The sequence below is a fragment of the Ornithodoros turicata genome, chromosome 8 (genome assembly GCF_037126465.1).
Source record: "Ornithodoros turicata isolate Travis chromosome 8, ASM3712646v1, whole genome shotgun sequence".
In the NCBI taxonomy this organism is placed as follows: Eukaryota; Metazoa; Arthropoda; class Arachnida; order Ixodida; family Argasidae; genus Ornithodoros; species Ornithodoros turicata.
Genome location: NC_088208.1, coordinates 19,668,112 through 19,691,665, shown reverse-complemented (window position 1 = coordinate 19,691,665; position 23,554 = coordinate 19,668,112). Strand labels below are relative to the sequence as shown.

At 43.7% G+C, this 23,554-nt stretch overlaps 1 protein-coding gene across 2 annotated transcripts; it reads left to right on the top strand.

The window, feature by feature from the left end:
* Positions 1 to 198: 198 nt before the first annotated feature.
* Positions 199 to 23,239, top strand: LOC135366619 (coiled-coil domain-containing protein 93-like). 2 transcript variants are annotated; one of them, XR_010414230.1, is made up of 18 exons: positions 199 to 338; positions 705 to 812; positions 882 to 976; positions 2,803 to 2,914; positions 4,429 to 4,530; positions 4,956 to 5,015; positions 5,195 to 5,374; positions 6,547 to 6,597; positions 9,787 to 9,873; positions 11,098 to 11,190; positions 13,696 to 13,758; positions 17,424 to 17,738; positions 17,990 to 18,098; positions 18,172 to 18,254; positions 18,325 to 18,362; positions 20,615 to 20,699; positions 22,189 to 22,357; positions 22,813 to 22,898. XR_010414230.1 is itself a non-coding variant. In XM_064599406.1 (18 exons), the coding sequence occupies exons 1-18, from the start codon at positions 318 to 320 to the stop codon at positions 23,072 to 23,074; spliced, it is 1,779 nt and encodes a 592-aa protein (XP_064455476.1). In that variant the 5' UTR covers positions 199 to 317; the 3' UTR covers positions 23,075 to 23,239. The 2 variants fall into 2 exon arrangements, 1 of the variants encoding a protein (XP_064455476.1); XM_064599406.1 differs by lacking the exon at positions 22,189 to 22,357 and adding an exon at positions 23,012 to 23,239 and having other exon boundaries at positions 22,813 to 22,926.
* The last annotated feature ends 315 nt before the right edge of the window (positions 23,240 to 23,554 follow it).

The following is a 23,554-nucleotide window of genomic DNA, read 5'->3' as shown; positions in this document are numbered from 1 at the left end:
GTGTCACCAGACTTCCTGTTTCCGGATGCTATTTTTCATTTATTTCTTGTTGAACCACCAACCGATTATATTCAGTAGCATTATATCGATACTACATATTAAAATGTGCATTACGTGAAGCATGCAATAAAAAGTATTTGACAGAGTTTTTGTTTTTCTTCGCTAGCCACGTGAATAGTTGGTGGCGCTAGCGTCGAGAAGGTGTGTGTTTCTGTTTTGAGTTGACAGGCGGCACGCGCTTGTGATACGAATTTATAGTTACTACCGTCATAACTTAATTTCAACCTTTTTTTGCTGCACTGCCTGCAATTCATGAGATGCGCATGACTTCAGTGGAGGTGGGGCGCAGTATTACCTCCCATACCTTGATTTGCTGCTGTCTTTACTGAGACTAAGAACAGCAGAGAGCATAATTGAGAGTGATAAGAATGATCAATTTGACGCAAATCGAGACGCGAACATGACTAACACTTTATTATTATTATTGGCCTCGTCCTGTTCACGTCTCATTCTCGTCGCGTTTATCCTTTTCCAAATATCATAAGTTGTTCGCGCTTTAGCCAAGGCGTTGATTACATGAGTACAGTCAAGCAAGGGAGATGCTTCATGCACCTTGTTCGCGTCCTATTTAGTGCGCGGGATTTAGGTGACATCACATTCGAATTTATCACAGGCAACCTCTTAGTTACGCTTCCTGTTCGCAGGCCGTTTACAATGAAGCCCAAAATGCCAAGATGCAGGAGATCAACGAGCTGCTCGTTGCGGCCGGATATTTTCGAGCAAGAATTAAAGGCCTCTCGCCTTTTGACAAGGTAAATACATGACCCACAAACAGCTGTTGGAAAAAAAAAATGCAATGAGAAATGTTAATCTTCTGCTAGATTGTCGGAGGCCTGGCATGGGGTATCGAAGTCTGCGCAGTTGACATCGACGTAGACTTGCCCTTCAACGAGAACCTCAACATAGGACAGAAAATGTACGTGTTTGCACTTCTACAGTATAGTGCCGGTGAGGGGTGGGGCCAACTGCAGACTTTGCAGACGGCTGGACCTTTTGCCGTTCACCAACTGCCATTTCTAAGCTTTGGATGACACTCCCTCAAGGGATTAGCTATGCCCAGAATAGTGGTAATCCCATTCGGCCCCTCATTTGGGGAGGCACGCTGGTGGGCCGTGAAAGTGGGTCAGCTTTGGGTAAAACCTCGTCTGCAACCACATCTTGATAAAATATGGAAACCACATTGCAAGAAATACCTTGATTATCCAAACATACTTTAAAGGAACTGTAAAGTGAATGGCAAACCTGTAGAAACTGTACGGTTTTCTGAAAATTTGTAACTTGGACGCTTCAGATACGTAATAGTCCTGCTGTATATTCAGCATTTTTTCAGCAATCGTATTCCAAAGATTGCTGTGCAAAGCAAGCTAGCAGACTTCAGAGGCGCTCCAACCCTGAGGCGACTTGCGCACCATCTATTGAGAATGCAAGCAACTAGACGATACATCAGGCGAGATTGTGTATTTCTCGCAAGTGCAGTATACATTTCATTGCGAAGTTGCATGGTTTGTGTATTCCGGAACACAAGAACGCAAACCAGACATTCGTTTAAATCACTTGGACGTGAGCTTTTGCAAACAGCAGCGATACAGTTAGCAGACGACGCAGAGAGAGAGAATGGCCAACAGATGGCGCAGATCACCTCACAGGACGGAGCTCGCAACTTACAACCGTCAACAGTTTAAACGGAACTTCTCAATAGTAGTTGTTCTTCAGAAAAAGTCTAATCGTAATTAGTAATAAAGTTAACTTTTGGGTGGGTCATAATTTACAGTAACTTGTCTTGAATGCGTTACGTCGTACTTCAATATCACGTGATGTCTATCAACGAATCCGGGACCGACTCCAACTTTGTTCTTTGCAAACGTTGAGGATTGCCACCTTTCAGTTTCAAAAGTGTTCAAAATTAATTAGCGCGAAAAGTGCGAAGAACTGAGAAGTGATGACTTGTATGTGTGATCATGCTGCCAAGTTCTATGTGGTGGTACCTTGAAACATTGTCATTATATGTCACAGTACAATTCCTCAAGTTATTATTAATAATAATAATCCGAAGTACGGGAGCAAGGATATGAAGCTATACGCTTTCAAAATTACTGAACTTTCACTCCCTTTCCTGGTGGTATCTTCATTGAATCCCACTGTACACTTTTGTACTTCACAAGTGACCCTGCACCACCTGTGTTTCCTGCAGCTGCCTCCATGCATCATGTTTATACGTTAAGATGCATATTATTATCACTGCACATGTCACTCATGACCTACTAGATTATATCGACCACGTCATAACCAGCAACCCCTTTGAGGAGGCCGTCCGCATGATCCGCTAGGGGCGCTACTCATCAGCACGCAAGATCTGCACCACGATTGGACGGCGAAAAATTTGAATTTTGAACGTGCACAGGTGGACATACGACTACTGTTGCAGACGACAGCATCAACTCCTATGAAAACACGTAGAATGATGATAATAATAATTGGGGATTTACGTCGCGAGACAGCTGAGTGAATGATGATGATAATCAACTTTAGAAAGAACCCTCTCCTGTGGGACATCCCCCGCTTGTGCAAAAATACTAAGGTAAGCTGAAGGACAAAGTATTGCAGAAATTGCTTCTAAATGCGGTGCTGGGAACGGATGCCTATGACACGGTCGTTATAATCTAGTTGCTCGTGATGTCACTGCATATTATCCGTAGTTTGCGTAAAAATGACTGAGTCAAAGGTAACGGCAAACTTGTGCAGATCCCTTACAGAAAAAATAGTTGCTGTCCTTCCCCGGATGAAATGTCCTCATCGTATCGAGCCGCATCAGATCCAAGGTCTGGACTATGAGCACATCTTTCCCGTCGTTCAGGTACTTTAGTATTTTTTTTTCTTCCTTTGGTCCCCTAGTGCTTTGCAAAGGTACTGAATGTCATTGAGCTGAAGTGACAATGTGTTGAGATACCACCGCTGTTTTGTGTACTTTGTAAGAGACCTCTCCCTGTTTGTAAACAAATGACGTCATGGTGTTCGACAGCGCCACCAATTTGGTAGAGTTGAACTACGCTCGAAGCTAGTGGCGAACAAGGTTGCGCCCGAAAGCCACAGTCTTGAGGGGAATACAATGGTCCCTGAAAGGGACGAAGAATTTGTGATTTCCCTCTCCTCCTTAAGGAGGCCACCAATGTAGAGCGGGCTCCCATTGGTCTCCTTAATTTATTTGACCAGTCATCGCGCGGAGGTCGTCTGAGGAGACTGGTACGCGGAATTTATGAATGTAGCGAGTTAAGCAAGTTAACCGACCGAGTTAAGGCATCACACTCGGTGGTGGTAGCCAAGGTCGTGCTGAAGACTGGGAGGTGGTGGGTTCAAATCCTACCACCGGCTGTGCTGCACAGTTCCCCCCGAAGTCGGCCCAGGACGCATACTAACCCCCCCCTGTCCCTCACTCCTTCCTGTTGTCCTCTCTCCGTCTGTACACATCTGTACACCACTTATACCCACAGTTGCTTCGTGGCACTAACATGGAATAATAAAAAAATTACATACATATTTTTTTCATAAATGCTCTGCATTGCGAGGATCTACAGACAGATTCTAACTGAAAAAAGGTTAAAGTGAAGTTAAAGTTAAAGGTTAAAGTGAAGTAAAGTAAAGTTCTGCAGTGAAAATTCTCTCGCTTCATCACCAAACCTATCACCAGTGATGGCCACTAACTACTTCTACAGTAGTTTCACTATAACTACTAACTACTTTGCAATGAAGTAGTTTAACTAGTAGTTCAACTACTTTTCAGGGAAGGTAGTTAAGACTACTACTTTAACTACTGCAGTGTATTTTAACTACATCTATAACTACTCAACGTTGTCCATCAACACTAATCTCATTCTATAGTGTTCTTGGACACCTAAATATTAATCACAAGCAGCGATAAAAGCGAAGATTTAGTACGCGTGCACGTCACAATTGCTCTGCACCTCCGTTCTTATCAAACAAGTAGCTGAAGGTAAAAGTCGGAAGCACAATCGTGCCGTAAAGCTTGCGGCAAAATCGGTGCCTGCAGTAACCTAACTACTGTAGTTAACTCCTCGAAATAGTAGTAGTTTAACTAGTAGTTGCCACTGCATTTCTGCAAGTAGTTGATAACTACTTTTTAACTACAATCAGGTAGTTTAACTACATGTAGTTAACTACTGGCCATCACTGCCTATCACATCCTCCGTCCACTGTCCCCCCTGGGGCGGATGCCACACTTGCATGCCCCACTCATAGAGGTCCTGGTGTTAGCTGCCAAAGTAAAGCATATATTTACAGTGCAATAGGGGAGAGAGGCTTCCATGCCCAATTCATGGGTGCCTTTAATAGTGAGCGTTTCTTTCGTTGCAGTGGTTGGTTAAGAAAGCGATCGAGACAAAGGCTGAAACGGAAGACATACACCGGCAGTATGCAGTGTACCTTTTTAACAAAGGCCATTCTCCATTGCCGCAGGTGCTTGTATGAGATTTGTATGACTTTTCTATGACTTTTTTGTATAGTCTCTGTAGCATGTATAGCATAGTCCTTTTGTATTTGTTTTTTTTGTAATTTGGAAAAAAATCCAGTATACTTCAGCTGAGGCTAAGAAGTTTTTTGTTTGTCAGTTATAGCACAGGGGTCGAAATGAATGATACATGCTTGCCGTTTGCAGGCTGAAGAGCTTACATATGCAGTGCACTTAGCACTGTCCTGTCACTAATCTTGTCTATTAGATTAGATTCTAGATGTTGTCTTATCCATCATATCTAATATAGCCTAACAAGCTTCAGCATGTGATAAGTGTGCAGGCGATCTTTCTGGCAAATTTTGACACCGCGGTGTTGTAGCCAGCATACTGAGATGGGTCATCTTTTTTTTTTTTCTTTCTTTTTTTAAAGGAAGAAGCTCTGAAAGAACCTATAGAAGAAGGCTTCTGCAGGTCATACAAAGCATTGCAAGTAAGTGCAACACTGTGAACAACAATGTTTACGGTACCCGAAATTAGCAGGTTTTTCCGGGTCTTACCAAAAGTGACGGTTACGCGAAGTGGGGAGTAGGAACGAGGCTTACCCGGTCCCCATTTTCGGGGGCCACGTCCCCCTTTAACTCTCTCATCGTGGGGTTGCCAACTCCGCAGGATCGTTACTGCCCCAAACGCAAGTACCGCCACCATTCTCGTCACCTGCTCACCACTGAGGCCCTCCAGGTGGAGGCCACCCTCCTGGAATACGGAGTCCGTACGGCGGGGGCGAATCGCACGAGGAGCTCGTCGGGTTCGAAGGAGGACGCTGCCGATGTTGTTGCTACGCAGGCAGAGGTGACGTTTCTTTTCTGCAGAGAAGTATCTCGCTCGCTTGTTTGTAATGAATAATGTACAACCGCCATGTCTTATGCCCTGTTATATGCTCTCAAGATCATTAACATCAACAGTAATGAATGATGCATTTGCATGTGAACGCCGTTGCTAATACTGAACGATGAACTGGGATTGTGAGGCCCGTCATTGCCACTCTCAGCTTTCTGGTCATCTTTCCGTTATCGTGATACATGATCGAAAGAGTCGTAATAAAGCTGTGTGAAGAGGAGGCTTTTTTTTTTCTCAGGAGGCTGCTCCTGTGCACTCGGTCGACTAATTGTTTTTCTTGACCCCTTTAATATGATTGTAAACCAATCTGAAGAGATTAAGTTATGCTATTTGTATATTCTAATGCACAGGTACCCGAAGTACTGTACAACTAGATATGTGTGCTAAGTAGCAGGGAGGACACATGTCCTCTTTGGAGACATTTTCCTTTAATTACAAATTATTGAATCAGTGCATTCATTCTAGTTTGAAAACTAGCAAGCAATCACAACGCAATACTTTTATGGTATTCACATGTAGCAATGGATCATAGCCGACACTGAACTTCTGCGGTGCTTATTGCAGAAGCAAAGCAATTGTTTATTTTTTAGAGCCTGAAGCTTTCGGGAAATATTTTTTCTAATTTGGGGGGTAAAAACTGGGTAAGCAAGCATGCACTCTAAGTTCATAATAAAAATTCATAATAAATTCATGTGAATTCGGGTGAAAAGAACTTTCAGTATGCTAAATTCAGGAAGAAATCGGGCTCAGTTACTCAAACTAACTGTACTGGTTTGATAGAAACGGTGATGTAACGGCATTTGCTGCCAAAAAAATGTTAGTGTGCACTCGTACAGACGTCCCAGTGAGGGCAATTTGCCGGGTAAAATTCGGGATTCACCCTAAAGAGGCAACCTTCAGTTCGAGGAAGAATCACATTAAACCCTAAAACTTCAGGCTCTATTTGTTTTTATGCATCTGACAGTGGACAGCTGATAATTGTTTTATATCGCTGTGTCTGTATCACTTAAAATTCCTTAAATTTCCTGTGCATTATCATAATCTCTGCAACTGTGCAGGCTTTATCCTTGAATGGTCTATTGATTCACGCATTTCTACCCTTTTATGAATGTGCATGAATGCAGGAATCCACAAGTGCCCTAATTAGCAGCATGGCCCCCTTGGCTGCCCATGAGGTGTGTGTTTGCATTTTTGCTTGCTCCAACGTGTGCTGTAAGATCCCCGAAACATGTAACACGTGTTCCCTCATCTACTAATGCATGACGGATGTTCCGAGAGAAAGCAGTGTCGCTTGAACCTGGCAGCATGTGACAGTTTTTATTGGTTGACAGTGTACGATTGGCCTGTTCCGACAGATAGCGATCTGCTATATAGCGCTAGAAAATAGCGCTATATTTTCTTCCTCGCAGTGCTCCAAAGCGCTAAAGTTGGCGTTTGCCGGAGTTGAGCTTTTGTCAACTTTTTCAGCACCAATATTAGCAATACACTAGTGTTGGCTGATAAGGGGGCCCTTCAGCGATGAAGTCACGAAAATCGCGGAGCTGTTTTGCTTCCGTATTTTGCAGCGCTCCGACTGCGTTGGAATTTTTCATTGAGTCAGTTGATCGAGCTACATCGTCCACGTGCTGTCGAACTCCAAAGGCACCTTGATGGGAAGGGATCGGAAATGACCACCGGACTTCCGCTAAATTATAGCGGCACTGCAGCTTTGGAGGGGAGAGCCGTCCGATAACAGCATAGAAATCTTAAGGAGCGTGCTAGAAGAAACCCTCCTAAACTGGGACTTACGGGCGAGGGTAGCGCCATATTGAATCGGCTACCGTTGCAACGCCGCATGCAAAAAATAATGGAGTCCAGTAAGTACATGCCAAACACGGGAACACACAGCCCTAATCCATGAAACTCCGAGATTTGAAAGACAAAAAAAAATAGACATGAAGAAACAGACATGAAGGAACAGACACGACACAGGTGCCACATGGGGACGTGGTCTCCGCCGCCACCCCAACCAGCCTTAGCTGCAAGCCTTGATAGGAGCGGACAGTGACAGATCCGTAGCCAATGGAGGCAGCGGAGCGAGTGTTGCCAACAGTTTTCGGAATTGCGCCTTCTCACACAGGCTAAAAATCTGTGACATATCCTGGGCTCATTCAATATGGCTGCCTCCAAGCACGTACATAGAGAGAAGGAAGACCCCCTCTTCAAGTTCTTTGTTCTCCTCCCTGCGTTTCCTTCTAGCCACTCTCCTTAAGATTTCTATGGATAACAGTGAGCGTTGCTTTTTCCCACGCTGTTTTGTAGCGCTTCACCTAGCACGTTGCTATATGTCGCCACAGGCCTGTATTTGGGGGGTACATTATTTGGGACTTTGGGATCCGGGGAGAGGCCAGCAGATTGCGACTGCTTGGCGCCTCTGGATGGCGTGGCTAGCATTTCACACACTTAGCTTGTACAGCAGAGGGGCAACCACATGCTGGTTTCTTAACTTTGTTCAAGGCAGGTTAGGATATATTGGGTTAGAAGATAAAAATGTTCCTATAAAATGAGGTGCATGCTGGGTTGTGAAAATCATTAGAGTGGTGCAAGGATATGGGAGTTTTGTGCAAGAATTTTATGGTGAAGAATAGGAAATGTGATGAGGGAGGCATTTTAATGTGACAGGGAGAAGCACAAAGCCGTCCGTGCCCCTATAATGAGAAGTATTCGCTTGGAAGAAGATTATCCAAGTCACATTATTTAGTTACGGTTTACCATTCTGAAGAGCAAAATTTGATATTCTCTGAGCTTAAAAGCTGAGAGCTGTAAGTATAATATGCGTTCTGCTTCACTGTGCAACTATATTGGATGCTGCAGTTTGCCATTTCCGTCTGCTTCAAAGCTTTGCCATGACGGTTTGTCAGTATAACCAACAATGCAAAAAGGTGAAACAGCAGGGTGGTTTCGATATGCAACTGTAGGAAATATGCTTGATGTTCTTCTTAGCTTTTTTCAACAGTCATGTGCCTCAAATGCCGTAATTTTGCCCATCCTTTGCCGCCATTCCTGAAGGAGCTTTGTCAGCTTTCGCCGCCTTAAGGCAGACACCACAATATATATCACAATATATTTATCGTGTTGTATGAATTGTGTATGAGAAGTTAATTTTTGCCTCTCCATCATGTAATACCTGAAAGGCCCTTGATGAAAATTAATTAAATTAAATTAAATTAAATAAATAATTATGAGTCAACGGCCTTCGCATGCCTAGTCTTCTCTGTGCATGGCTGCTCCAAAATCACAAATAGTAAATGGTTAGCATAACAGGTCGGTGTTGTCATATCAACCAATCAATCAATCAATTTATTGAGCTCCCAAAAGTCCCATACGGGCGTCATATTGGTACTGTACCTTCATAACAAAAGTACCTGTCAGCAGAACGAGTAAGAAAGCTTGGCAGCGGTCAATACTCATGCATACTTAATTATTTCAATTGATTGTACTGTGTGAGCCCATGCTACAACATTGAACGTACCTAGGAATGCCACAGTGTGTCCGAAAGACACACAGTTGCAAAATATCAGGAGCATATGTGTCTGTGCTTGTTAGAGGATAGGGTTACACATATGCAGTCTTTCCTTCTTGATTATTCAGGTTGAACCATTTTGTCTTGAAAAATTAGAAAATTCTTAAACATTGGTCATTTAAATAATTTTCATTAATACACCTACAGTAAAGTGATTGTGAGAAAAATTATAGTATGAAACCTGAAAAGTCGTTGCGTGTTTGCTGTCATTAAACACTGCGTTGTCCACGTATTTCTGTAAAGGCAAGATGAAAGAGGCAGCAAACATGGCCTTCAAGATGAAACGGAAAGCAAAGCACGGCAAGATATCTCACAGGCAGTTCTTGCTTGCCTGCTGCTAAAGTATACACAACCTGTTTGTACAGGCATGAGTTAATTTTTTTCCCAATATTTGTTGGCCACGTTCATTGTCACTTATGTTCATATCTCTTACCTCGGCAACAGATGTGTAGTGTTATTTTATGCAAACTTTGTGTTTCCCAGGATGCCACAGAAATACAATGCTAGTTGACAATAAGGACAGTAGTCACACTCAATAAGGAATAGATGTCCATTTATTATTTATGTTGACCTCTAAATCCCCCTCCTCCACCCCTCCACCCTCCATCAAGACCGCTGCTATTGTAGTTGCATATTAAGGCAGATGTAACATTGCTTTTTATGCACATTAATGGAGTGACTAAAATATTACCAATCTGTAAACAATGAATATTATAAGGTTTCACCAAAGAGGGGATACAGCACACACGGGAAGATAAAGCATGTGCTTCTTACATGTTTAACTCTTTTCTTACGGTCTCAGGGAAAACTGACAAGCAAAGCAGTTGGGAGCCTTGTAGAGATGCAGACGGCAGAGATCCAACAAATCGCCGAGGACTACAGCCGCAAGGTAGCAGTTTTGATTTGATTGATACATGTACAAAATCACAATACAATTTATGAAACATATATAAAAGTAAAGGAGCCAGAGGAAAACATTCCCTATAGATGTCTCTCTGATGAGCATCTACAGGCCTTTGGGTTTTTTCTTGTTTTACCCAAACTGGTGATGACTGTGCAAATTTAGGGTAAAAGTACGTTTTTCTGGGCTTAACTGTGAGTGAGTGAGTGTGAGTGAGTGAGTGTGTGTGTGTGTGTGTGAGTGAGTGTGAGTGAGTGAGATGGTGAAGCCTCACCACGGCAGAGGTATAAGTGAACATGTAAAAGGGAGATAAGAGGATAAATGTAAATGGGGGTAAATTATTTGAAAGAAGTAGTCGAAGGTAATTAATAGTATGAGGTAAGAGTAATTAAAGGCAAAGCAAGAAAGTCGAATTTAAAGGTAATGAATGTAAGGTATACGTAATTAAGAGAGAGGTTAAATGTAATTAAAGGTAAGTAACATTAATCAATTAAAGAGGAATTGAGAATAATTAAAGCAAATGAACTGAATTATACAAGAATAAAATGGAAACCCGAGAAAACCTACGGTTACCTTCGATAATCAAACTGTTATTACTGTGTAATTGAAAGTAATTTAGGCTAATTAAAGGACAGCTAAATATACTTGCATATTCTAATTGAAGGTGTTGAACCAGAAGTCAAGTATAGACGGGAAGCGGACAACCGGAAGTCAGGTTTAGACCAGAAGTGGACAACCAAAAATTTAGTTTAGACCGTATGTGAATACCCGAAAGTCAAGTATGGACAGGAAAAGGCACTTAATGCTAACGAATTTCTCTCGCATTTACCGCTAAATTGCCGCTGAATTTTCTGCACTCTTCGTAGCACAGTTATACACCGCACAGCGGAAATATTTTGGAATTTACGATGAGTTCTACATCGCCCGAAAATATTTAGTGACTCCTCAGTGACTCATCAGTGACTCATCAGATGACTCATCAGTGACTCATCGGTGACTCCTCAGATGACTCCTCAGTGACTCCTGGCGGAAAGCTTGATGAATGAGAAAGGGTTTTGAGCCGCGTTAAACGTCACCTCACTGCTCCCTTAAAGAGTTGTGTGCAGCCTTGTTGATTGTTTTGCCTTGTGGGATACTGGGAATCTGCTTTGGTAAATTTACTCTTCATCAATTTGATGCAAGTGTTTCTCTCTCTTTTCTTTCCCTTTGCAGCAACTCTCTCTCGCGCCCGGTGTCAGCAAGCAGGAGAGGATGCTCAATTCAATTCAACGCCAGCTAGAAGCAAAACAGCAAATACTGGAAAAGGTGGTTTTGTTCACGCCTGGTTAGCTTTGGCCACACAGTGCTTTTTGTGTGTCACTTCTCTTGCCATGTACTGTAGAAAGCGTGCAGAGTCAGTCGGAGTAGCGGTGAACGAGGCGTCGACATCTATTACTTAGCTGTAAGCAACATTGCTGAATGATGATGTGACATTAGTGAAACTTAAAAAGGCTGCACATGGTTGACAGTCGTAAACGTAACCATCTGCCAAATGATGCTCTATTTATGCGTTCCTGGTGCAATATCAACAAGCCCCTTCTGTATTTCTACGTGAGGCAGAAAAAAATTGTAGGCATGTGCGAATACTATTCGAATTTTTCTAATACCAAAGTGAATAATTTTACATTCGGACTGATTTCCAAATAGAATAGAAAATTACATGTACAGTCGAACCTCGATATAACGAAACCCACGGGGACTGCAATTTTTTTCGTTGTATCGAACATTTCGTTGTACCGAATTGAAGGTCACGGATCGCGACCTTTGCGAGGGCGCGCGCTGTACATAAGCGTCGATAACTCCCGCTACGACGCGGAAAAGTTTTTCGTGAAAAATGACCACAACTACAAATACTGCGCCAAAGTGCACATACGGTATTTTATTCTTGCGTCAAATAGCCGGTTGTACGCGTCTGCGTCGTGCCTAGAAGACGCGATGTCACGCATTGTTCGTACGCCGCCGAAGCCTCCGCAGCTTTCTACATATCGTGTTGCGATCTCCCGCAAACCTTCTACGTCTATGACAGCGCGTTTTCCGTAAGGCTCTCCGTTGCTACGGCATGTTTGTCCCCGTCAAGAAAATCACCTACGCTGATTTCGTCATTTACACCGCCACGCGAACGAAGCGTTTCCTACGCGCGCGATGGCGCCTTGCGTCTCGTGCTCGTTTTACTTGGCTGCAACCGGACAGTTCAAAACAAGCGCGAAAAGGAGAAGCCTAGGAAGAAAATCCCTAATGACTCAGACTTCCTTTTGTAGGCACCAGATTCCTCCCGACCCTAATCGCGCGTGCCATCTTTCGCCGCGGGAACAGGACGCTGCTTGCGCCCTTTGTTTTCAAGTTGCTTTGGGGTCATAAACCTTATCTCGTTCTTTCGCTGTATCGAGGCGGCAGCTAAAAAGTGTTTCGTTGTACCGGGAGTTAAAATCCATTGATCTCTATGGCCCTCTGCCGGGGAATCAAAATTATTTCGCTCTATCGCGAATTTCGTTATATCGTGTTTCGTTGTAACGAGGTTTGACTGTATCAGAATTTCTAATCAAACCAATGTGTCCTCTAAACTAAATGCACATGTATTCGAGCGGTTTGGAGGCTGCACACGTAAGGCTAAAAATGGCACAAGAGATGGCGTACGACAAAGTCAGGGCGTCCACCAACCTGGAAGACCGGGAATCGTCAGGGAATATTTGATGCGACTGGTAAAGTCGGGATATTGACAGGGAATATCCCAAAAACCAGCTGAAGTAAAGGAACATCTGAGACAGTTCCATGACCGTGCGCAGCAAATCACGAGCGCTGATCAGCAGTAGAGCGACCACGCCGCAGAAACGCTGCCGCGGGTAGCAGCAGTTCACCGTTGCGACAGGCTCGGAGGCAGAAAACTAGGGCAGGTTCACTAATGCTCAATAAATAATCTGTTTCATGAACGATCTGTATCAAAACGTAGCAGCAGACACGAGGTTTTCTTTTGTTTTTTGGTCGTGGAATTTGCACGAAGTTGTCTGTGAAAACCTGGAAAAGCCAGGGAATTTGACACCCCGAAAGTGATTGCTACTTCATATTCTGAACCCTAGGAATATATCTAGAGCCTGAAGTTTTCGGGAAATATTTTTTCCTACATTCGGGGGATTAAAAAACGGGTAAATAAACGTGTGCACTAAATTCATGCAAATTCGGGTGAAAAAACTTCCAGTACGCTAAATTCGGGGAGAAATCGGGCTCAGTTATTCAAACGAACTGTAGCGGTTTGGTACAAACGGTGATGTAACTGCATTTTTCAGCCAAACAAGTAAGTTAGTGCAATCCTACAGACATCCCAGTGATTGCAACTTGCCGGGTAAAAATCGGGTTTCACCCTAAAGAGGCAAACTCCAATTCGGAGTTCAAATTCGGGGAAGAATCGGGTAAAACCCTAAAACTTCAGGCTTTAAATATATCATGTTATACGTGCTGTACACATGTTGATATGCATACACGTGCTGCATCTGTGCATGGTTCAGTTATACAACTAATGCATTCATTTTGTTTTTTTGTTTTTTTACTATATCCTTCGTATTCACCCAAGTTTAAAAACAATTATTAAATCCTGGGGGTGCAAGGGGAGACTGGATACAAAAAAAAAAAAAAATACATGACAGGATGAGCGCTACTGTCAACTTTGTCATTGTCAAATGTTCCCAAATATGTACACACACAAAAGAAAGGTAGTCACATTATGCATTGGATGTAGTTTTAACTTGTCTAATTTGTTTGTGTGTTTTTACACTACAGTGTCGTGAACGGGTGGACAAACTTCGTGCTGATTATGAAGCCAAGCAGAAGGACCAAAGAGAGGTAGGGAGCTACAACATAACAAGCCCCCTAATAACAACAATTAGTTAGTATTAGGATTGGTAATTAGTACTAATTACCTCATACGTATTAGTGATATTGTGCCAAATGCATACTAGTGATATGTATACGTATGCGTACGTATTATTTAGATATGTATTAGTTTTTTTGGCCGAATAACTAAGTAGCGAGGTAATTAGGATTAATTACCGAATAACAATAATTAGGCCTAATAACGAGCATAATAACCCTAACGTAAGCTTGAGCATAATATAACCCTTCAAAATTTCACAAGTCTGATGTGTTTCGAGCGCTATTTTTCCACGTGCCGCAATTAGTCTACCTACGCGACAACTTCAACTTCTTCTTCTTTTTTTTATCTTTTCTTTTTCTTGCAAAGACAGAGTCTCACGATATATTCCTAGCGGTGACAGTGGAATAGCGATATTAGAATTTGGAACAAATAAAATTCACGAATTCGAAGTGTCTCAGTGTGTTTTTTAGCGGAGCATTCTAACCTTTCTAACAGACCAGAACCATTTTTAACTGAGGCAGTAACAGAGTAGGGCATCTGCACAAATCGGAGTAGCAGAACAAGTCGGGAGACGAGTTCAATTTCTCCTTGTTTTTTTTTTTCTTACAAACAAACAAACAAACAAATCGGTACATGTCTCATGGAAAGAAAAAAAACTGTGTGAAGATGTGCGTGTGTCACCTAAATCGACCTGTTTTCTCGATGCTGTTTTTCTCCCTTTAAAACAACAACAACGACAACTTTATTGCGAGATGGGGAGTTTCATCGCCAGGGGGCGCTACTCTACCCCATTGCTGGTGGTGACGCAGGAATGAAATAACGAGCCCCTTCACAATAAGGATCCAAGTTCATTTGCATCCAGACCCTTTAAAGCATTTTCAACTGCTGATAATTCTTTTAGCCATACGCTCATCAATTCAGTCACCCATGTTCAGTGTTCCTTACCTGCACATTCACACTGTGAAGGTGCCTGCTTTCGATGAACCCAGCGCACGTGTCACTTTCTCTGGGTTCTGCATACGTAGACCCACACTGGATTGCAGGAATGCATGATCTGCATCACGATTACAGTCGCCGACCGATTTTTCGGACCCCGATTTTTCGGACATGCTCGATTATTCGGACTCGTTCGCGGAACGGCCGCGGGTCCCATAGAGGTGATGTATAAGAACATCCAAAATTTTGGACGCCGTGCAGCTCCGTCGTTCGATATTTCGGACTCGGTTTGCCCGACCAGCGAATTTCTCTCTTGGGGTGACGGAAAATATTGGTATCATCCGATATTCGAATCAAAAGAAATCAACCAACTAAAATATTGAGGCAAAAAAATTGTCAGTGATGATTGTTGACTTTCCCTTCCTCTGAGTAGAAGAGGTCTGTCGTAGCTACGCCTTTGCGTCTTCGGTTTTGACGAACGGCCCAGCACGTGCTGTCTGCCCGCGAGTCGCGCGACAGCTCTGTAAAGCGAGCTTCACCTAAAGCACGCATGCGTTAGGGGAAGCCGACTTGCGGACTTGATGACGACGGTGCCTCTGGTAGTGTACATTGACGAAATGTCGCTTCGGGAAATAGAAGCTGATGTTTTCAGGCAGAGCTGGAAGCGCGTTAGGAAAGCATCGACAAATTTTTCCAGCCTACTAGGGCTTAGTAAAGTTTATTTTGAAGCGAAATTCGTTTTTTGGGACTGCTGGATTATTCGGACTTTTGCGCGATCTCCGCCGAGTCCGAAAAATCAGACGGCGACTGTACATTCGTTGTCGTCACCATTACATTCGAGTAGAGCTGTGTGAATATTCGAAATTTCGAATATGAAACCAATATCTTATTCTATTCGAATGCTATTCATAACCTATTTTCAGTATTCGAAATTTAAAAATATTTTTCGGAAAGTGCTGACGCGCGGTATCGTTATCGCCATTCTGCAAGTCGGCTTCACCTCATTACACTTTGGTGTTAGGTGAAGCCCCGCTTTACACTGTTTACAATATTTTGCCACTAAAGTCTCAACTTCTGTGAGCTCATGGTGGTCAACACTGTACTCTGGGCACTGCATGTTCCAGTAAATATACTCCCAACTTTGAGAGTTATGTACAGTAACAGATGGAAATATGTGCAGTTTCTAAAAAATACATGAAATATTCACAATGTAAACATAGAAGTGAGGAGATGCACACAGATGCAGGCTGCATGAAACATGTTGACTAACTCTCAGTGCAGTTCATCCCACTAATGCAGTCTACCATACACAGGACAGACGGACCCTCCTCTCGCCATATGTTACGTTGGGTGAAAAGGCTCACATGTTCAGAGCTGAATACAGTCGCCGACCGATTTTTCGGACATGCTCGATTATTCGGACTCGTTCGCGGAACGGCCGCGGATCCCATAGAGTTGATGTATAAGAACGTAAAAAAATTTGGACGCCGTGCAGCCCCATCGCTCGATATTTCGGACTCCGTTTGCCCGACCAGCGAATTTCTCTCTTGGGGTGACGGAAAATATTGGTATCGTCCGATATTCGAATCAAAAGAAATCAACCAACTGAAATATTGAGGCAACAAAATAGGCAGTGATGATCGTTCATTTTCCATTCCTCTGAGTAGAAGAGGTCTGTCGCTTTTGCGTCATCGTTTTTGGCCAACGGCCCAGCACGTGCTGTCCGCCCGCGAGTCGCGCGACAGTGCTGTAAAGCGAGCTTCACCTAAAGCACGCATGCATTATGTGAAGCCGACTTGCAGACTTGATGACGGCGGTGCCTTTGACAGTGTACATTGACGAAATGTCACTTCGGGAAATAGAAGCTGATGTTATCAGGCAGAGCTGGAAGCGCGTTAGGAAAGCATCGACAAATTTTTCCAGCCTACTAGGGCTTAGTAAAGGTTATTTTGAAGCGAAATTCGTTTTTTCGGACTGCTCGATTATTCGGACTGTTGCGCGATCCCTGCCGAATCCGAAAAATCGGACGGCGACTGTATCGTTTAATGAGCACAACACCACAAAATGTTTCAAAATGAAAAACTTGCTTCATTCGATCGAAGAAATTATTTGGATTCAATTGGCAGTGCGAGTGAAATATTCGTAAACTGTCTGCAATGCAAATTTTGCTATTCGCCCAGCTCTAGTTTTTAGTTAATATCTTGGTTATAACCAACGTTGGGTTCATACCCCACATGGTCGATGGCCCTGTGTTTTAGGGGTTTATATATGTTTTTTAAATCTGGGAGTAAAAATCGGGTTTTATTTGAGGATCCGTAAAACAGGGCAAAATCGGGTTATATTTCGGGATCTGTAAAACGGTGATATCGGGTGGAGGACAAAAAATTACCACTTCTCGCACTTTAGATTGAGATAAGGTGCGGAACAGCTGTGGTGGACGTCCAGTGCTTATTGTTCTCCAGTGGTGGCTGAATTGGAACTTTTCAGAGTTCATTTTCGGGTGTTACTGGGTTCTACCCCAAGTGATGATGATGCAAATCGGGGGGGAAGGGGTGTAAAAACTGGTTTCACCGGGTTTTTCCGTAAAACACAGGGCCCTATGCAGTTTTTGAAATCTCCTCATGGTCCCTTTAAGACTGCAACCTTAATCATTTTTATTGCATTAGAAAAAAGAAAGCGCCGTATGACTGTTTTACAGGCAGATAAAGCCCTTAAAGCAGAGGAAGACGCGACAGAACGCCTAGAAATGGGCTCGGGTGACGACGAGCCGCTCCTGAGAAAGCTGTGCGCGCTGTTACGCTTGGACGAGGAGCTCGGCCAGCAGGAGACTGAGTTCCGCCGCAACTGCAGGGAAGAGATGAAGAGGCTGCAAGGAGCACTGCAGGAGCTGGGCTCCGCCGAAGAAGCGAAGAAATCCCCCGCAGGTGGAGCAGCAATGACGGAAGAGGAGGATAAAGTGTCGCAGCAGCTCGAGCAGGACAGGGAGAAGCTGCAGCACATGCGCATGCTTCTGGTACGAATTTCTACGATGTCCGTGAGGCGTTAGGTTGGGTTCCAGGTCAGCGAGCTGATCGAATTTGCGTGAATTTAGTGCACATGTTTATTTACCCGATTTTTACCCCCCGAATGTGGGAAAAATTATTTCCCGAAAACTTCAGGCTCTAAACATGCTCAAGGCCAACTAACAAGTCTAACAAGAGCAGCATTGAGACGTTGATATAAGGCACTGGTGACGTACGCATTTTTCTTTGTGTGTGTGAACAGGCTAAGAAGAACAGGGAAATAGCTGTAATTCAGAGGAAGATAGACGAAGTACCTTCACGAGCGGAGCTGAGCCAGTATCAGAGGAGATTTATTGAACTCTACAGTCAAGGTATTAACCACATAACTCATGTAATGCTTTTGCAATGACAGTCGTTTTGTTTGATTGTTTCTTTTCTTCACAGTCTCTGCAACACACAAAGAGACCAAGCAGTTCTACACTCTCTACAACACTCTGGATGATATCAGGGTCTACTTGGACAAGGAGGTAAGCGACAGTTACGATGTTGCCTCGGAATAGAAGGTGATGTTTCATTCTACATTGAAAACCCCCACAGATTGGCCTGCTGAACTCTATCCTGGAAACCTTCACAGAGTAAGTAAACATTTCCCGTTTAGATTGGTATTTCTTTTGCTATAGTACCAGTGGCTTGTGTAAGGATTACGTAGTCTTTTTGACTCCATTGAGGTCAAATGATTTCTTGACGAGACTGCAAAATTCGTAATTTGTCGTCAGCCATGAAACACTTGGGAATACAGGTTGCATTACAGTGATTAGGAATATGTTTCCTAACTTATGCAAATTGAACTTAAAATCCAACACAATCGAAGAAAACTCTTTTAATTAAAGATTCTAGGAACAGGCGATGCATTTTTATTTTTGAACAGTTGTAAGTTGCAGCAAAGATGCTAAGCACACCCACGTCATGCAGTCGACGTAATAATGTGAAACATCTTGATTTTTCTTTAATTCACTCTTTTTCACTTGTCAAGCACCCAAATGAACAAGCTTGTTTAAACCTATAAGAATTTAACAGCATCTACACCTCTGTCACTGGATATTCTTGAATCATCATCGAAAGCAATTGCCGTTGAACGTGCACGTAGCGCCACCAAGCATGTAACATGTCAACTCCTCGCACAGCATTGGATCCAGTGCTCTCTGATAGGTAGACACGTTACATACTTGGTGGCGCTACGAGCATGTTCAATGGCCGTTGGTTTCAGTGATTATTGAAGACCACCCATGTGACAGGGGTGTTAATAATACACAGAGCCTGAAGTTTTGGGGGGGGGTTCTCACAGCTTGGGGGGTGGGGGTAAAAATTGGGGAAATCAACGTACGCATTAAATTCATGGGAATTCAGGTGGAAAAACTTTCAGGAGGAGAGGAGAGGGGAGGCTAAATTTGAGGAGAAATCGTGCTCTATTCGCTGCGAGATCGACCTGTAGGGGGAGACACAGTCACCTTTCTAGTGTGGATAACACACCGGCCAATGTTCGGTGTTGATGGATCATTTCTGTAATTCTAGCGTACTATATTCACTGGAAGATCACTTGTGCCGCGATGGTACGATACTATTCGGTTCCCCAATGCTCCACCTACTGCACTGTGAGCGGAATAAACGTCTAAAAGCAGACGGCGCGAGGAAGCTGTCCACGCTACAGTAGTTCGTTTCTCCACAGCGCACCGACACCGTTCGATCTCGGGGCAAATTACTCAAGAGAACTGTACCGGTTTCATGAAAGTACTGGTACTGGTATGGATAAAAGTTTACGGAACACGCTCCGGCGCATTCCTTCCTCACAGTGACGCGCTTGCAGGGATTGGTACAGTGTACAGACTTGCAAACAGGTCACTGGGTTGCCTAAGCACATGTCTGTAAGTCTCTACAGTCCCATTCGCTGCTAGTGTGGCATGCTGAGGAAAGAATACGCCGGAACGTGTCCCGTAAACTTTTGTCCAGCACTGTAAAAAACGGTGATGTAATTGTGTTTGCTGCCAAACAAGCTGGTGTACATTCCTTCAGACATTTCACAGCGAGGGCAATTTGTTGGGTAAAAGTCAGGCTTCACCCTAAAGCAGAGCGTCGAACCGAACCGGAACCGGAACTGAAAACCGTAATTAGCCGTAATTTTTAGCTGGAACTGAACCGTAATTACTAGTGGCATCTTGGAGCTGAACCGGAGCCGAACCGATCTAAAAACTTCGGTTACCGGTTCGGGTTGGTGTGTGGTGGTGGTGGTGGGGGGTGATGTGGAGATTCGAGCGGTCTGCCTGCATAGATTGGCACGTTGCTTGGGGAAGGGGGGAAAGGGGGTCCTGTTGGTCGAAAAACAGAAATAAACACATAAAAAAACGTAACTAAGAGATCTTGTATCATTTTTAGTGGCTACCTATAACTTTGTGGCATATTAGAACCTCGAACCGGTTCCGAAACGGTTTACAGCCTCTGAATTGCTTAATATAACCCATATGTGTGAACTCCGGAGCTGAACCGGAACCGAACCTTTATGGCCGTACCCGAACCCGAAGCAAACCGGAAAACGTTTCGGTTCGACGCTCTGCCCTGAAGAGGCAACCTTCAATTCGGGGAAGAAATGGGTTAAACCCTGAAACCTTGGGGTCTAATAATACGCAATTCATTTTTGGTAATGTCTTACGACCGTATCTTAGCCCGTCCTTTGTGCTGCTTTGTGGATGAAATCATTTTGGTCGTACAAATGCTTTAATGTAGCTGCATGCTCGATATACGAGACCAAGCATAGCAGTGAAGGTAGTGTAGCTGGTAGTGTAAAGACAGCTGAAGCCTTTGCTCAAGAGCTCTCTTATGTTCGATATTTCAGTGCCATGAACAGCCCTGCAGCACGGGAACAGTTCCTTGTGCAGTTTGAGAAAATTGTTGAAGGAGTGAAGCAGAACAGGCTCAAGGTATGAATCTGATATGTGTTCAGAAAACGTTGTTGCGATGTGTTCCTAAACGCAATGGGGTATGCTTACAACCTCACTGAGGTTGTGAAAGGGATGATTGTACGTGAGTTGCTAATTTGCTACGGAGCCAACACCACTGTGTAGAGATGTGACCTGAGCACAGAAAGAAAAAGAGCAGACAGTCAACAATCACAAAAATCTATCGTCTTATGTAAAGATTTATAATTGCAGGATAACAGCAACCAGAGAGATAACACTCAGATACAACAGATAAGATACATACAGTAACAAATGCACAACACTTGTGTGGGAGCTAACAATAACAACTAACATACAACAGTAAGGAACTATAATCTGCTATTGCAATTATTCTTAGCCTACAGAAAATTATATTTCGTATATGTCAGCCGCTGCAAAATTACTTTTCATCTCAACTAGTAGAATCTCGATGATACGATCACGGATGATACGAATTTCGGGATGACACGAATTCTTTTCCGGTCCCGGCCGGAATGCCTATTCTTCCCATGTATTAGAGTTCGGATGATACGAACGCGTTATCTTGCCTTTACGGATGATACGAATGAGCCGAGGATGCGACAGAAGTCCTTCCCTCGTGGCGCGAGAGCGCGCGAGTCATGCTGCTGCGTCTTTCGATAAGGGAAAAAGGGAGGGCGATCCTCACCACGAACTCCCTTACATCATGTAGCCCAATGCAAGCAATGACTTTCCTTTTGGTGGTGGTGGTGGAGATAAGATCAAAGGGATTGAACGGACCAGAATCTTATCACCTTATCTCTGTTTTGACCTTTTTACCCCCCTCGCAACAATAAACCGGGATGCTGTGCGACATCGCTCTGGCGGAAAACAGCGACCAGAACCCCAGAACACGCAGAGGGAACATACCAGGACAACTTGTGGCAACATTACGCGTCACCATTCCGCAAGTCGGCTTCACCTAACGCCGGCTTGTTTTAGGAGAAGCTCGCTTTAGACCACTGTCGCGCGACTCGCAGGTGAAAAGCACGCGCTACGTCTTTTGAATCACCTCGCGTATTTGGGCAGCATTGGCCAAAAACGGAGACACAAAAGCGTTACAACCGACCTCTTTCATTGGCAGTAATGAAAAATGAACAGTCACTGTCTATTTTCTTGCCTCAATTTTTCTTTTGGTTTAATTCGTTTGATACGAGTTTCGCATGATACGAATTTTTTCCGCGTCCCCGTGAGATTCGCATCATCGAGATTCTACTGTACGTCAATAAAGTAGTGTCAATCGTCTCAGAATTTCATTTTCAACTCAGAATGGTTTCAATCAGCGCAAACTCGTTCAAACCTTCGTTTTACTGCCACGGAGCTTTTTGATTTGATTTGACAATTTGATGCTCAATCGAACCACGAAAAACAAGAGTTCCGATCACTCAATCCAGCATTCCCTTGACCTGCTCTGGTGCTTTGCAGTACAGTTGTACCATAAATGGTAACACAGGGATTGCGACCTTCTGACATGAAAAATACCAGCTGAGTGAGTGGTGAGCCCAAAAGGGAGAGGAGGTTACAGCAGGGAATTGGGAGAAGGAAGCTCAGACGGAGAGGGTGGAAGAGAAGCGTATCAGGAGAGAAAGGCGCTCCTTCAGCAGTATGCAACGGAATGTACTGTTATTTCCATTTGGACTGTTCTTGTACATAGGACATAGTTTGCAAGGGAAGCCGTTTACTTTTGAGGACATGCTTTGCTTCTGATTGAGCATCACTTAGAAGAGTGTCTGTGTCCCACTTTCCTGATTTAATGTCAGCACAGTTGGATCTGCTCCAAATTCCTCCCAAGGGCTCAGGGAACTTGATGAACTTTTCCACAAAGCACCTTCAAAATGCTACCAGTATTGTCCTTCAACCAGCAGCCAACAAAAGCGACAAATAATGGGCTGTGCAGGTTAAATACTGGCCATGTGGCAGCCCTAGGCAATACTCATAGGCTAGCATCCTGCGATTTAACATTGATGTTGCCTATATAACGCACACAAGAATAATTGATTAATCAGGGGCGTTATTATGTTACCTATGCAAAGGGCATTTGCTTTGTCACAAACACAATCGCTTGTACAAATATCAGGTGGAGAAAAAGCGCCAAGAAGCGAAAGGATCACGTGACCACTTACACGACCAGTACCTCGAGCTTGTAGACAAACAGAGGCTCTACTTCAAAACAGTGAAAGAATTCAAAGAGGTAGGCACTGATGTTTCTATCGTTCAGTGAGTTTGTGGAAGAAATGGTGACATGTCTCACGTGACATGTTCTGACATCTTTGCAGGAATGTCGAAAGAACGAGAGCCTTGTTGGTAAACTAAAAGAGCAGTCTGCGAGGCAAAGCTAGGTGTACTCGAAAATGTTAGTTCATAAATGTAGTGTTGTCTGCTGCTGTAGAGAAGGGCGGAGCTTGAACAAAAAGCAATGCTGGTATCTTATTAATATAACATGTAATGGTGAATGAAATCGCTGCAAAACTTATATGGAATAAACGTTGGAATGTTGTTGCAAGCTCATTTTGTATAATTTATAATTTGTGACATTACACCGTGAGACAGCTAATGACCATTAGTGACTATATATATATACCATAGTGTCACCATAGTGTCATCCACTTCAGCCAATGGCCGCGGACGATTTCGAACGCACAAAGCCTGTCCGCCAATCACGAGTGTGCTTCGTCGGCTGTAGCTATGGAGACGAGTCGCGAGGGCGGCCGTCTGTTTCAAATCATCTGTTTCACGCGGCGAGGGATGAAGACAGGAAGAGGATGGCGTTGGATCGGCGGACTCTTCGCTGACGCTTCACGCTGATTAGTGATCAGGCC